The sequence below is a fragment of the Sabethes cyaneus genome, chromosome 2 (genome assembly GCF_943734655.1).
Source record: "Sabethes cyaneus chromosome 2, idSabCyanKW18_F2, whole genome shotgun sequence".
Classification (NCBI taxonomy): domain Eukaryota; kingdom Metazoa; phylum Arthropoda; class Insecta; order Diptera; family Culicidae; genus Sabethes; species Sabethes cyaneus.
The window spans coordinates 61,811,548-61,825,379 of record NC_071354.1 but is presented as its reverse complement, the minus strand read 5'-3'; the positions used below and the strand labels follow the sequence as shown (position 1 = coordinate 61,825,379).

The 13,832-nt window shown below is 37.3% G+C and overlaps 1 protein-coding gene and 1 pseudogene across 1 annotated transcript; both read left to right on the top strand.

Moving 5' to 3' along the window:
- The first annotated feature begins 8,472 nt into the window (after positions 1–8,472).
- Positions 8,473–9,409, top strand: LOC128738092 (uridine 5'-monophosphate synthase-like; annotated as a pseudogene).
- Positions 9,410–10,074: 665 nt separating this feature from the next.
- On the top strand, positions 10,075–11,599 carry LOC128735490 (probable phenylalanine--tRNA ligase, mitochondrial). Its single transcript, XM_053829970.1, has 3 exons — positions 10,075–10,503; positions 10,566–11,306; positions 11,432–11,599. Exons 1-3 carry the CDS (start codon positions 10,075–10,077, stop codon positions 11,597–11,599), a joined length of 1,338 nt encoding a protein of 445 aa, XP_053685945.1.
- Positions 11,600–13,832: the final 2,233 nt, after the last annotated feature.

The following is a 13,832-nucleotide window of genomic DNA, read 5'->3' as shown; positions in this document are numbered from 1 at the left end:
TACCAGATTTATTTTGGTGACTTCATTATTATATGTTAAATTCTTTAACGATATTTCTTATTATTTTAGCTGCTTCGCAATGACCGTTCAAATGATCTTATTGACCTCTGAAAATCTCAAAATAATGTACGAGCAAACTTGTGCTGTTCTTTAAGGGAAGAGTTGTGAAGATAACAGAAAGATCTATCATTCAAAATAGTTTTTTCTTCAAATGGTCATACTGCTTTACAGTTCTAGATCTTTAGCGTCTCGAAAGAAGCTTGAAGTGGAAGTAAGCTCTTGGATCTTTTGGAGAATTCTATTCTACTTCAGTTTTAAACAGCTCCATGACTGTGTTAAATATGTTTATTATCAAAATTAAATGTACCTATCTCATTGAAAGTAGCATGCCAAAGTTGAACTTAAATTTGGAAACACTTGTTGCAAGCTGTTGGTATGTCCTTCAGGACAGCGCAGCGATTCTGCTTTTATCTCGTCTATGGTTTTGAAACAATTTTCTCTGAGTGGTAATTTTAGTTTCGGGAACAGGAAGACTTCACGCGGTGCCAAATCTGGCGGTGTTTAGTCGATGACGTTGGTCTAGTTTTTGGTCAAAATGTCGCGTATAAGGTGCGCTAGGGCATTGTCGTGCAGAAGCCCTTTTCTCGACCTTTCTAGAATCGCTTGTACCATTCAAAGGTTCTCGATCGTGACTCACAATTATCTCCGAAAGCTTTTTGCAATATTTCAAAAGCTTATGTTGCGTTTATTTTATTTGAAACACAAAATTTACACTTTACTTTGTCAAATCGATCATCTTAAAAATCACCGCTTCACTTCACCTCTGTTGCGTATTACATACAAGAGCCCTACTACTCTACTTTACTCGACTGGTCTACTTCTGGTATTATGTAAGTTACATGCGACACGATTTTGTCGAGTTTGCTCGGTTGAATCGAGTTAGTGACTCAACTATCAGCAAGTGTTCGCCGGAGCTTGCTTTGTTTTGGTTGTGCATTGAGCCGCAATGCTGTCCGTTTTTTCCGTACTCGACGCACGACGGTATGTTTTCCAGAGTTCTCGGTTTTCTAAAATATACAGTGAAGACGCTTTCAACGCGATGTGCTCGATATGTCGATAACTCAAAAATGGTGTAACTCTTGAACTTAATTCTAATCATATTTTCCATTTTAAAGCACACAGAAATTCGCTTTTTATCCATTTTATACGATTTCGTAAAAAACTTGGATCGTATTCCTCACGTAAACTTCATATAACTTATCTTAATTATAACTCAATTTAGTAACTTACTTGTCGCAAAAATCTGGGGTAACTAAATTTACAACTCGTAATTGCGTAAAAATAGATCCAGTCTTAGTGTAATTTTAAGTCTAAATTCAAGTTCAATTTCAAGTCCAATTTGAAGTAAAACTTGGAATCCAAATTATTTCAAGTTCATTTTAAAGTCCAGTTTAAGGTACAATTTGAAATCCAGCTTCAATTCCGTTTCCAAGTCTAATTATGAGTCCAATTCTAGTTTGGTCCTATTTAGAAAAAGATTTACATTAGGTTTGAAGAAAATTTCAAATTCAGTTTTGAATTCGATTGGATATCTAATTTCAAGTAAAATTTTGTGTATCATTTCATGGGAGATATAAAATATGATTTAAAGTCCCAAAGCTTATCCGAATTTAAACTCCGTTTTAAGTCTAATTTTCAATTTCAAGTCCAGTTTCACATGCAATTTCAAGTCGAATTTCAATGTTCATGTTTAGTTTCGAGTTCTATTTTAAGCCTAAATTCACGGCGTGAAAAAGTATGAAATGGAAACTACAAAATCTGCACATCAGGCAGCTACTACACTACTATGCAAAAGTTTGGATCCACTTGAGAAAAAAAGTTAAAAAAAACAGACACTGATGAAGCCTGCAAGTCGTAGGCAAAATACGTATCTGTCGCGAATAAATCGGAAAAAGTTTTTTATTTTCTTTAATTTCAGATAGAAAAAATGTGTTTTTTTGTTAAATTTCTAGAAAGAAACTTTTTTTTCGTTGAAGTATCCACTTCTGGATTTAATGATTGCTGCGTAGATTCTGGGTTATTCTACGCACCAGTTTTTGCAGCGTTTCCGATTGCAGAGCATTCCAAGCGCGATTTAGGCATTCCCACAAGGTTTTATCATTTGTAATATGCATTTCACGGACTTCTTGGTCTAATTCCTGCTATTGAAGCTCGATGGGGTTAATATTCGGCGATTGTAGTGGCTATTTCATTATTTTCAGCGCCGCCTGGGATTGTTTCGATAATTTGACAAATGTTTCTTGTAGCATTTTCTCTAAACTTTCCAATGGTTTTTGAATAAATCCAAAGGCCGCAAAAATTTGTTACTCCATTTGAAAGCCCAGTTCTTCTTCTTTACAGAGCTGTGTCATTTGTTGGTTGTTTCATTGCAAAATTAGAAAATATCATATGATATAAATCGCAAGGTTTGGTAAAAATTTCACATTTTATTAAACGGTCGGGCCTCTTGGCAAACGAGGGGTGCACTGTTTCGAGGTATTAAAAGTGCAATTCTCATTTTTTAACCATTTTCAACCAATCGAGTACAAAAGTTCTAATAGTTGAAGACCTCATGTCAGTAGTTAGTGGTCCCGTTTCAATGATATAATTACTCATATAGTTTTTGCACAGTTTGGACCAGTGTTTGGGGTCGTCAGCCAATTGCAAAGTGAATCCATTGCCGAGCAAACGAAGACCAGATGCGATAATATGACGCTGAAATGTGCGATGGTAGTACTTTTGATTCATTTTTCATCGGTTATTTTTATCAGATCTACGACTCCATCGAAGCTAAAACCATTTTTGACTGAAGGCCCTACGTATTGCTCAATATGACTTCCGCCGACCTTTCTACGCACATATTGCTTTCGTCTATTACCGAAAAAATCGAATTTGACCCATACCAGCGTTACGGGACACTATCCCGCTACTATGCAGATCGGTTCCTGTTTCATCAAATCCCTGGCATTCTAGTGGAAAATAAAGTACTCTTCAAACAAATATTTCACAAGGCATTTGCCAAAAAATTGGTGAAAAAGGAAGCGATTCATACGGTAACAATGGGTGCTAATTGTGTCACGTAACGCTGGAATGTGTCATTTCGATTCATCAGTCCAAAATACATCTTTTCCAAAATGAAAGATTTTCAGTGCTAATAGCTTAGCGGTTTTCAGATTGATTTTAAATATTTTTACGCCAATCGATCGGAAAATCTTGTACGCATCCACACCAATAAAGAAACCTATTGATTTCAATGTACGTACTATTGAAAAAATGTAGCATTGTCCAACTGAAAATCCTTGCTTACTTACTTAGGTGGCTTGCCGTCCTAAGACAAAGCTTGTTGAACAAAGTTTCTCCATGTAACTCGGTTGAGGGCTATCGCTCTCCAATTCCTCGGGCACCGAGAACTCCTGGTCTAACCATCTTGCTCGCTGCGCTCCTGGTCGTCTTGTTCCTAACGGATTTGAGGCGAACACCATCTTTGCAGGGTAGTTGTCCGGCATTCTTGCAACATGCCCTGCCCATCGTATCTGTCCAGCTTTAGCCACCTTTTCGATACTGAGTTCGCCATAGAGCTGTGCGAGTTCATGGTTCATCCTCCGCCTCCACACTCCGTTCTCCTGTACGCCAGTGAGCCAAGGTAGACTACCTCAAACTCATCGCCGTTGATCAGTATACTACTGCCCAAGCGGCGTCGTTCAGCCTCGGTTCCGCTGGTCAGCATGTACGTTGTTTTAGACATATTTAGCTCCCAATCTTTTCTGCTTCGCGCTTTAGTCTGGTGTACAGTTCAGTCACCGCTACAGATGTTCTGCCGATAATATCCATGGCATCGGCAAAGCATACGAATTGACTAGATTTGTTGAATATCGTGCCTCGCGTGTTGATATCCGCTCGGTTCATAACACCTTGTAGCGCTATGTTGAACAGCAGGCATGATAGACCATCACCTTGACGAAGCCCTCTGTGTGACTCGAATGAACTTGACAATCCACCCGAAAACTGAACACAGCACTGTGTACCATTCATCGTAGATTTAATCAGTTTGATGAGCTTCCTGGGGAAGCTGTTCTCGTCCATGATTTTCCATAGCTCTTTCCGGTCGATGGTTTCATATGCAGCTTTGAAGTCAACGAACAAATGATCCGTGGCAACTCTGTATTCACGGCCCTTTTGGAGGATGTGCCGCAGTGTAAATATTTGATCCGTTGTAGACCGACCTTCGACGGAGCCGGCTTGATAAGTTCCCACAAATCTGTTCGCAATTGGAAATAGTCGGAGTCCCCTAATTATTGCCATACACCTAAAGAAGGTTTAGTTGAACATTGTTTTAAAAAATATGTGTTACGATTCCTTGCAAAAATACTGAGCAATATTATTAAAAGAAAAATTTATGTGCTGCTGTCCGAATACCTTTTTGGTTGATTGTACATGAAGAGTCGTATTATTACATGCATGGATAAATGCTACTAAAGAGACTTACGTAGTCCTACGTCACCTATGCGGTCATTTCTTGCATAAAATCCCTCTGATTTTTCTTCACGACACGGCGCATCATGCCAAGCGGATTTTTTCACGTGGATCCAAACTTTTGCATAGTAGTGATATCGTACTATCGGATATGTAATTACAATTCTCGTTATAGTAATACCAACGGATAGAACTGCTTTGTGATCCCTTTATACGTTTTTTTACGATGTTTGAATTAATTTCAATCATTACGAATTAACGCGTTTTTTTACATTTTTTTTAATTAATGTGATTTTTTCAACGATTAATTCGAGCGGGTTTTTCGACTTGTTTTTAATGAACGCGATTTTTACGACGATTTTTAAATTCCGGTGGTTTTTTTACAACATTTTTCGAATTAACGCGGTTGTTTTAGATGGTTTTCTTTTACCCGCCGTGTAAAAAAAGACTTGAGTGTAATTAGATTCAAATTCAAAATAATGAAGCAAAGTTAAAAAAGAGGAATATTTGATAAAATCGATAAAGAATAATGCATGTATTTTTCGATGATTCGACTTTACCCGTGACTTTACCAAAGGAAAATCATTTTCCTTGGTTTGCTTAATCAATCAAACTGAAGTCGGAAAAATTAGCTAATGATACTCTAACTCAGTTAGCAGTAAGTTTGAGCTTCATTAATTTTTGTACGCGCAGAATGTTTATATTGATTGAGATGTATTTTTTCACATCCAATACTGTCTCAAAAGCGGCAATCGACAGTTTGCACTTTTCCAAAATTCATTCAGTTTTCTAGGGAATTTTTGGGTTTTGATTATAGTATTTTTAAATCTATTCCACAAGTTATCTAAATGTCTAAACTAGATTAGATTTGTTAATTATGCACTTATTTTAGACTCATCCAGAATTACATGAAATAATTGTAGTCTGAAATAAAGTATATAAAGTATAAAGTACCAAACTGGAAGTAAAATAGTGCTAATTTATAGGCAAAACACCCTCGAGGGTGTGAAAAAGCTTAAGCTTTCGTCATTTTTATTTTATTTTATTTTAATTTTTACATTGGTTTGAGTGTGAAACATAATCCAAAAGCTGCAGTTTCCATGACCATTTTAAAGCAACACTGAACAAATCAAATATAGTGAACCAAATAAAAGAAAATTGCACCGTTGTTAAAGTCAAGATGGCGCAAGTGCAGTATGTCGTACTATTAGCAACTTTTAATCCACTTTTTATCGAATTTACTCACAACATGTAAGTTTATTTTTGCATGTTAATCATTGATCACGTTTAGTATTATTTTTTCCTATGTAATGAATGATGTGGCTGCAATTCCGTATCATTTGGCATACAGCGCAAGTATATTATGATATACAGTAAATATCACATAAGACTTACAGGTGAACATGTCTATATATTTTACCCGAACGGCGTAAACCAACTGTAACACATATAACATTCTAGAGCCCGAGTCTGACTGTAACGGGGTGAGTGATTTAAAATTTCCAAAATTCTGCGAAAACAGTTACCATTTATTGATTTATCATTGTATTCTATAACTTGAGAACTATTCCTCGATTTTTATAACACTGGTATGTTCATCAACTTAACCCAAAGTGCATAGAATTGTGTAAAATCATCGCTTTTTTCGAATGGATAAATCATGCCTCAGTAAATGATTTAGATACTATTAGGAGTCTCACCCCATTGTATAACACAAAGAACAGCGAAACAGCATTACAATGTAGAAACATTTTTGCGCAAAAGCAATAATTAAAGCTAAAAATTTCGTAATTTGGCGTAAAGTAACTGAGCGCATGTATGCATAATATGATAAACTCGTGTGTACTAGGGAGGAAAAAATGTGATTATCTTTCGTGCAATATGAAATGCATTAGCATGTTTTCTACGGACTGTAAGTGAATATTCAAAATATCAAATGGTGGACTCCACCATTAGCAGCGTCCTGACCGTTTCCCAATAGATCATACCCACATTTTGTATAAAAAAACAGAAACTATATTTACACTGTTCCCTGCTCTATTTACTAACCGAGACAAGAAAATCATGCGAATTATTTCCAACTAGTGAAAAATCAGTTGCAATGTGGATATTTTACCGATTCGAACTGAATTCCGGTAAGTAGCCATGCTGCATAAACTCCATCTAAATTAGTCTTGAGTAAAACCCTATATAAACTAAGAAAGAAGAAAAAACACACAAAAAAAACAATTATGAATGTTTAGAGAACAAACTGGGCAACTGTTTAGAATCGTAATTTATGAAAAATACACACTGTCTGATAAAGGAATAATTCCAAAAAAAGAGGATCGCTACTCTGAAAGTGAAAAAAAAGAAACACAAAAAATAACCAACGCTGAATCAAACATAAATAGGTATTGAAGTAATTTAATGATATTAACAATAAACAACCTAATAACAGAAAGAAAAAACCATACAGAAAAAAGAATGACAAGTCGCAAATATATAAATGTTTGTACATACAGAAGTGAAAGCCATAGATAAGACCTGTAGCATTAAAAATAATTTATAACCTTAGAACTCAAATGACTTAGATGGTATAACGCTGAGAAGACAAACTACCGTAGAAAACTGCCTCTCGAAAGAAAGAAAAAATGCGTTGACAAACTGCATTGGACGAGAGTATATAGTCGACATAGAAATCACGATGATCATCACTGCGGGCAAAATAATACTATATGGGTCGAACACGAAAGGCAACAAAACAACAATGGTTAGAAAAATCAATTACAGCCGAGGGCTAGAAATCATAATGAATAACTGACAAATCTGACGCGCAGAAAAGAAAGGGAATTTCTCCGAAGAACTAGTGTTTCAAATTATAAAGAAATGAAACTGTATTTTTGGTTGTTTATATTACAGAAAAGAGCTATTAATTTTTATTAATTATATGTAAATGAAATCATGAGAAAATAAAAGTAAGAAAAAACTAAACTGTTTCATTTTTTTTGATGTATATAACAAAACCAAGAAAAATACTAAGGCATCAAAATTTTCACTTACAAAAAGAACGTCTTAACACTATGAGCGTCTCGTACTAATTACGTAGTTTTGTTAGTACTCCCAATTCTTTTTTTGCACGGATTTTTTTTACACGGATTTTTTTTGCACGGTTTCTCGAAATAACACCGATTTTTTTACACGATTTCTCAAAATAACACGGTTTATTTTTGCACGGGTTTTTTACACGGGATGCATCCCCCGTGTAAAAAAAGAATTGGGTGTATTTCGCAGGGTTGAGTCCCCGTGGGTTGTATTGCATCTAGTCTGCATATTACGTAGTTTTGGTATTAGTCCGTCATATACTGTGCTGAAAATGCCGCATTCATACTGTTAGTTGACTGTAAGTTTTGTATAGTTTTTTTTAATAACAGTATACAGTTTCGATAAAAGAGTTTGCTTGGAAAATTTACTTCAGACCCCTGTAAGTAGGGTTGCCAAGTCTGAAAATAACCGAAACCGGCCGGTCGGTCCTGTCAAATGCGGGGGGGGGGGAGGTGGCAGTGTTAGTTGAGGAGCTAGTTACATAGCTAGTTTCAGAGTGACAACTACTTGCTTCTAGTGCTAGTGGACATATACTACATATACTAGATATACTACCGCCAGAAGCATAATTTTGTTACTGCAAAGCTGGCTACCTTCAATAATCCACTGCTCAGGTTTGCTAATAAATTTATCAGAAAATTTAACAAATCAGGCAAAAAGTACAAATCCGACTTCATATGTCGGAAAACCGGCCTTTTTGCAGGATTGACCGGCCACCGACTTTGCAAGTGAAAAACCGGTCGGGCCGGCCAAAAACCGACCACCTGGTAACCCTACCTGTAAGAAAACAAACCAAGCAGGTTTATCACTAACAGTGTCGAATTCGAACACTACTAACAATTTACTCTAAATTGAAGGAACTAGGAGTGGAAGGAAATGCATTCACTTTTCACACTGTCCTTTCTACTGAAGATACTACACGACGCTGGTCGAATTGAAGAGAGTACAGTACTGGCAGTATCCAAATACATCCAGGCTAATCAAATTCGAAGTGATGGATCGTTCGTGGAGAACGGTACTAATTTATAAACTAGCTGAGCCGCACAAGCATGACTTTTGAAGCACGTATTGATCTGGCCAAATGTGCACTTAGTAAAGCTCTGATGAAGCTCATCGCTAGTAAAAAGACGACGCTATGTCTAGCCGCCGATCTAACTAACTCGGAGGATATTTTAAATCTAGCGGAAAGAGTCGGACCGTATATTTGCCTTTTGAAAACGCATATCGACATTATTGAAGATTTTATTTAACGATAACTTTATAAAGTCATTTCAATTGCTTGCTAAAAGCACAACTTTATGATCATGGAGGATCGTAAATTTGCAGATATTGGCAATACTGTCGCACGTTAGTATGCTAGCGGACATTTCAAAATTGTCAACTGGGCGAATTTGGTAACAGTACATTCGTTGCCCGGCCAAGGCATATTGAAAGGCTTAAAATCGGTGCTTAATGGTCTTGAGCACCAGAGAGGAGCTTTCCTCTTGGCAGAAATGAGTTCTCAAGAAAACTTAGTAGCGCTGGAGATGGCTACGGAGACGGATGTGGATTTCGTCGCGGGTATCGTTTGTCAAAGTCCAGAGCTGGTCTCGTTTCCAGGTTTGCTGCAGCTAACATCCGGAGTTAAAATTGAAAAAGGGGAAATATGGGACAACAGTACGATGGTCCCGAGCATGTATTTAAAAACGAGGGAGCGGACATTTGCGTTGTGGGCAGAGGTATATTGAACGCAAAGAATCAAGCTGACACGGCCAAGTTGTATCGTGATGGACTCTGGGCGGCATATTGCGAACGAGTCGGTATAAACGAGTAGGTAATTTGCTTTTTGCGAGTATAAGCGTATAATAATTCTTATAGGTAAAATAGCTATCTAACTGTTGGAAAGAGAAAATGTATTTTACACCATTCCCAATTGTGTATACAAACGTTTGAAAAAAATCGTTCAAATCGAAATTAAATACTTTTAAAATGCGAATGATTCCACGGCGTAGTGTTTTGATATCCGAAATTTCGAATTTCTATCTGGTTTCCCACATTTATGTTAACTTTTTCGAAGAAGAGGAACTAGAAAGAAATGATTGTAAAGACTGGAGATGGAAAATGATCGAATAACCGAATAACCTATCCAGCTTTTTACGAGCCATAATTTTTGACATTTCAGTAATACATCACTCGTTTTGTTTCCGCACGTTCACGGTAAAACCAAAGGAACGTACGGAAAGGAAACGTGCGATGTATTACTGAAACGTCAAATATTATGACTCGTAAAAAGCATGGATAACTTGTTTTCAACGTAATAATTATTTTCAGTGTATAGAAATGCCACCGCGTCTGTTCGCTATATTTTTGGTGCAGACTTTGTACGGTTTTCGAGCAGTTGTAAAAAGGTTTGGAAAATATCCGGCAACTCTGTTGATAAGACGATTTTGTCTCGGCTTTTCGTAAACAAACCTTACATAAATTTTAAAAAGTTTAACAATGCTTTTCATTAAAACCCTAAAAATCAGCGTAGTAAAACGGCCATTAGTGTTAATAAGCAGATGTATTAATAGCGAAGCTAGGATTAGCGAAAAAACTATCGATCTGTATCAACAGCAGTACATCCGAGACTCGTGGACTAACATTACACCCAAAATACTTTCGCATTTGGATCGTAATTTACATCTGCGATTGAACCATCCTCTAGCGATAATTCGCCAGAAAATTGTAAAGTATTTTTACGGCGCCTATTTAAGTCCGAGGGGCAATCCTCTGTTCAGTGTCTATGATAACCTCAGTCCGGTAGTTTCCGTGGAACAAAATTTTGATAATCTGCTGGTGCCGAAAGATCATCCCAGTAGGAAGAAAAGCGATTGCTATTATGTCAACAAAGATTATCTTCTAAGAGCCCATACTACTGCCCACCAAGTAAGGCTACCCTTTTTGGCGTAACAATTTCATATAAGTGAATTAATATATTTGAATTTTAGCTCGAACTCATTCAAGCAGGGCTTGACAACTTTCTCGTTGTTGGTGATGTTTACCGGCGGGATGAAATTGACTCTACCCATTATCCTGTCTTCCATCAAATGGATGGTGTTAGATTAATTCATCAGGATAAACTTTTTGAGAGAACTCCTGAGCTGAAAGTGTTTGAAAAATCCTATAAAACATATTTAAACGATAGCGCAAGTACCATTTCCGATTGCATTGACCAGCAAAAGCAACCATGTCACACACTGGAAGCCGTTAAGCTTTGTGAACACGAAATGAAACGTGTGCTGGTTGGAATGGTCAAGGATCTTTTTGGGGAAACCGTTGAGTACCGGTGGGTACAAACGTATTTTCCGTTTACGCAACCATCGTGGGAATTGGAAATTTTTTTCAACGGCAAATGGTTAGAGATTCTCGGATGCGGCATTAGTCGGAATGAAATCCTTGACCGGGCAGGTGTGAATAATTCCATCGCCTATGCGTTTGGAGTTGGACTTGAACGGTTGGCTATGGTATTGTTTGATATACCTGACATCAGACTGTTCTGGAGTACAGACAGCGGATTTTTGAATCAGTTCAAAAGTGATAGGATCGTCAAATACAAACCAATCTCGGCATATCCTCAATGCACAAATGACCTGTCGTTCTGGTTGCCGGAAAATGCATCTCTCGACAGTTTTTCCGTCAATGATTTTTATGATTTGGTGCGAACAGTCGGTGAAGATATTGTTGAGCAGGTAAGTTCATCTACTTTGGCACATAACCGCCGCTTTACACTTTTTTAACTGGAGCTTACTTATGGTCTGCGTATAGCTAGAACGAATTACGTTTATTTTAATAATTTTTTTTTATTGTTTTACAGGTGACTTTAGTCGATAGGTTTAAGCATCCGAAAACCGGTAAGTCAAGCCTTTGTTTCCGAATTGTTTATCGCCACATGAGCCGAACGCTCACGCAAGCCGAAGTCAATGTTACTCATGCCAAAATCGGGGCAGAATCGATGAAAGAGTTTAACGTGATTATACGATAAAAGACTTGACATTATTAGGACACATGCGATATTAAAATGTGATGTATCACTTCCTGTTATAAGTGATGTTTGCTATATGATTTGGAGCAAATTACGAATTCAACTACTCAAACCTGCAGTATATAGTATATGGTATATGGTAAAAATCACTAGTAGCTACACTTACAGTACACAAGTCTTTTTTTTAATTGTAACCTGATTTTAGTATCGAAAGTTATGGATAATCTGTGCTACCATGAAACGAGAGGGTTAACGCCTACCATAGAGTATGAGTGAATGTTCTGTTGTTGTCATTTAGCACTCATTTTATAAAAGCTAAACGCTGAAATTAGGGGGTTTACATTCTGAAACACGGGATACACAGAGAGACAAATGCTGGTGTCTGTACGTGGATGCTCCAAGCGCTAAACAGTATCTGTATACGGACCGCGCGGACATTTTGTCGAGTTTTATGTTAGTACTAGCTGACCCAACAAACTTCGTGTTGCCACAAATTAAAATGTGTTGTACATAAATCGTGAATCTGTCACAATCTCTAGTTTAGCAAGTTTTTGAGGAGCTCAACCTTAGATAACTCATTTTGGCAGTTACATCACTATAAAAGCATGGGTAGTTTAATTTAACATCCGAACATTCCATCTTTCGCACACGTGCCCCGGCGGTAGACACCAGACTGTTAGCTCCTACAACAATGCGGTCGATAATCGTCTATCTTCTCGGTGGTAGAAGCAAAGGGCAGTCATATTACAAATAATAACCGTCACCGGGGGAGCGTATGTGTGCGAAAGATGGAATGTTCGGACTGGTAGGGACAAAACTAGATCTGAGACTAATTAATACATGGGTGTGGTATAGTTCAAATGCGTAAAAAAGCACTCGAGTAATAATCGAGAAATTGTGGGTTGGAGTCCCACTGCCACAAACTAACCCAATATTTTTAGCCGCAGATCGAAATTTTCCCAGTATTCAGTCTAACATTTTTCGCACCAAACGCTCCTCTGCTTTACTAGAAAAAAAATTATCTGTTATGTTTTATGGAAGAGTCTAAAATTTCTCAAGTTCGATTACTTTTTGAGTTACGCAAAAATTTCTGTTTGTTTGTATGAGAGTCCTTATTCCCCTACCACAGGGGTGAGGGGTCTCAAACCATCATAATGAAAATCCTGCCTGCAAAATTCTCCACATGCCAAATTTGGTTCCATTTGCTTGATTAGTTCTCTAGTTATGAGGAAGTTTGTATTTTATTTGTATGGGAGCCCCTCTCTTTAAGGAGGGATGGGTCATAATTCTCGTCCTAAAGAGGGGAAGGGTCTTAATTCACCATAGAAAAAAAATTGTCACCAAAACACCCACATGCCAAATTTCGTTCCATTTGCTTGATTAGTTCTAGAGTTAAGCGGGGTACGCTGCTGAAAAGTAATGGGTAAAAAGATAGGACAAGAAATGCTCAAGAAATCGATTTCGTTTACGATTTCTTAAGCAGTACGCACTTCATAAGAAATATTATTTCACGTTCAGATGGCGCAGTTTTACATGCAGGTGAATTAAAACGTCACTTTTCCGTACGGAATAATATCCGGCGCAATTATTATCACAAGAAAAAATGACAGGTGGTTGCTTGCATTGGAGTTGTCAAAATTTCTTCGGTAAATAGCAAGATTTTTTCTTGAGCTGTTTTCTTTTCAGCAGCGTACCCCGCTTTATGAGAAAATTTTTTGTTTCATTTGTATGGGAACCCCCCATCCTAAAAAGGGAAGGGGTCCCAATTCATCATAAAAAATTCTTGCCTCCAAGAACCTTCACATGCCAAATTTGGTTCCATTTGATTGATTAGTTTTCGAGTTATTAGGAAATTTGTATTTCATTTGTATAAGAGCCCCCCCCTCCTAAAGTGGGGAGGGGTTCTAATTCACCATAGAAAACAGTCTTGTCTCCAAAAACCTTCACATGCCGAATTTGGTTTCATTTGCTTGATTAGTTTTGGAGTTATGAAGAAATATGTATTTCATTTGTATGGGAGCTCCCCCTCCTAAAATTGGGAAGGGTCCTAATTCATCATAAAAAATTCTTACCTCCAAAAACCTTCACATGCAAATTTGGTTCCATTTGATTGATTAGTTCTCGAGTTATGAGAAAATTTGTATTTCATTTGTATGGGAGCCCCCCTCCTAAAGGGGGAGGGGCCATAATTCCTCTCCTAAAGAGGGGAGGGGTCTCAATTCACCATAAAAAA

Coding starts and splice junctions, on each gene's coding strand:
- LOC128735490 (XM_053829970.1), top strand. CDS start 10,075: ATGCTTTTCATTAAAACCCTAAAAATCAGCGTAGTAAAACGGCCATTA. Junction 10,504..10,565: donor CCCATACTACTGCCCACCAA/GTAAGGCTACCC, acceptor TTTGAATTTTAG/CTCGAACTCATTCAAGCAGG. Junction 11,307..11,431: donor GTGAAGATATTGTTGAGCAG/GTAAGTTCATCT, acceptor ATTGTTTTACAG/GTGACTTTAGTCGATAGGTT.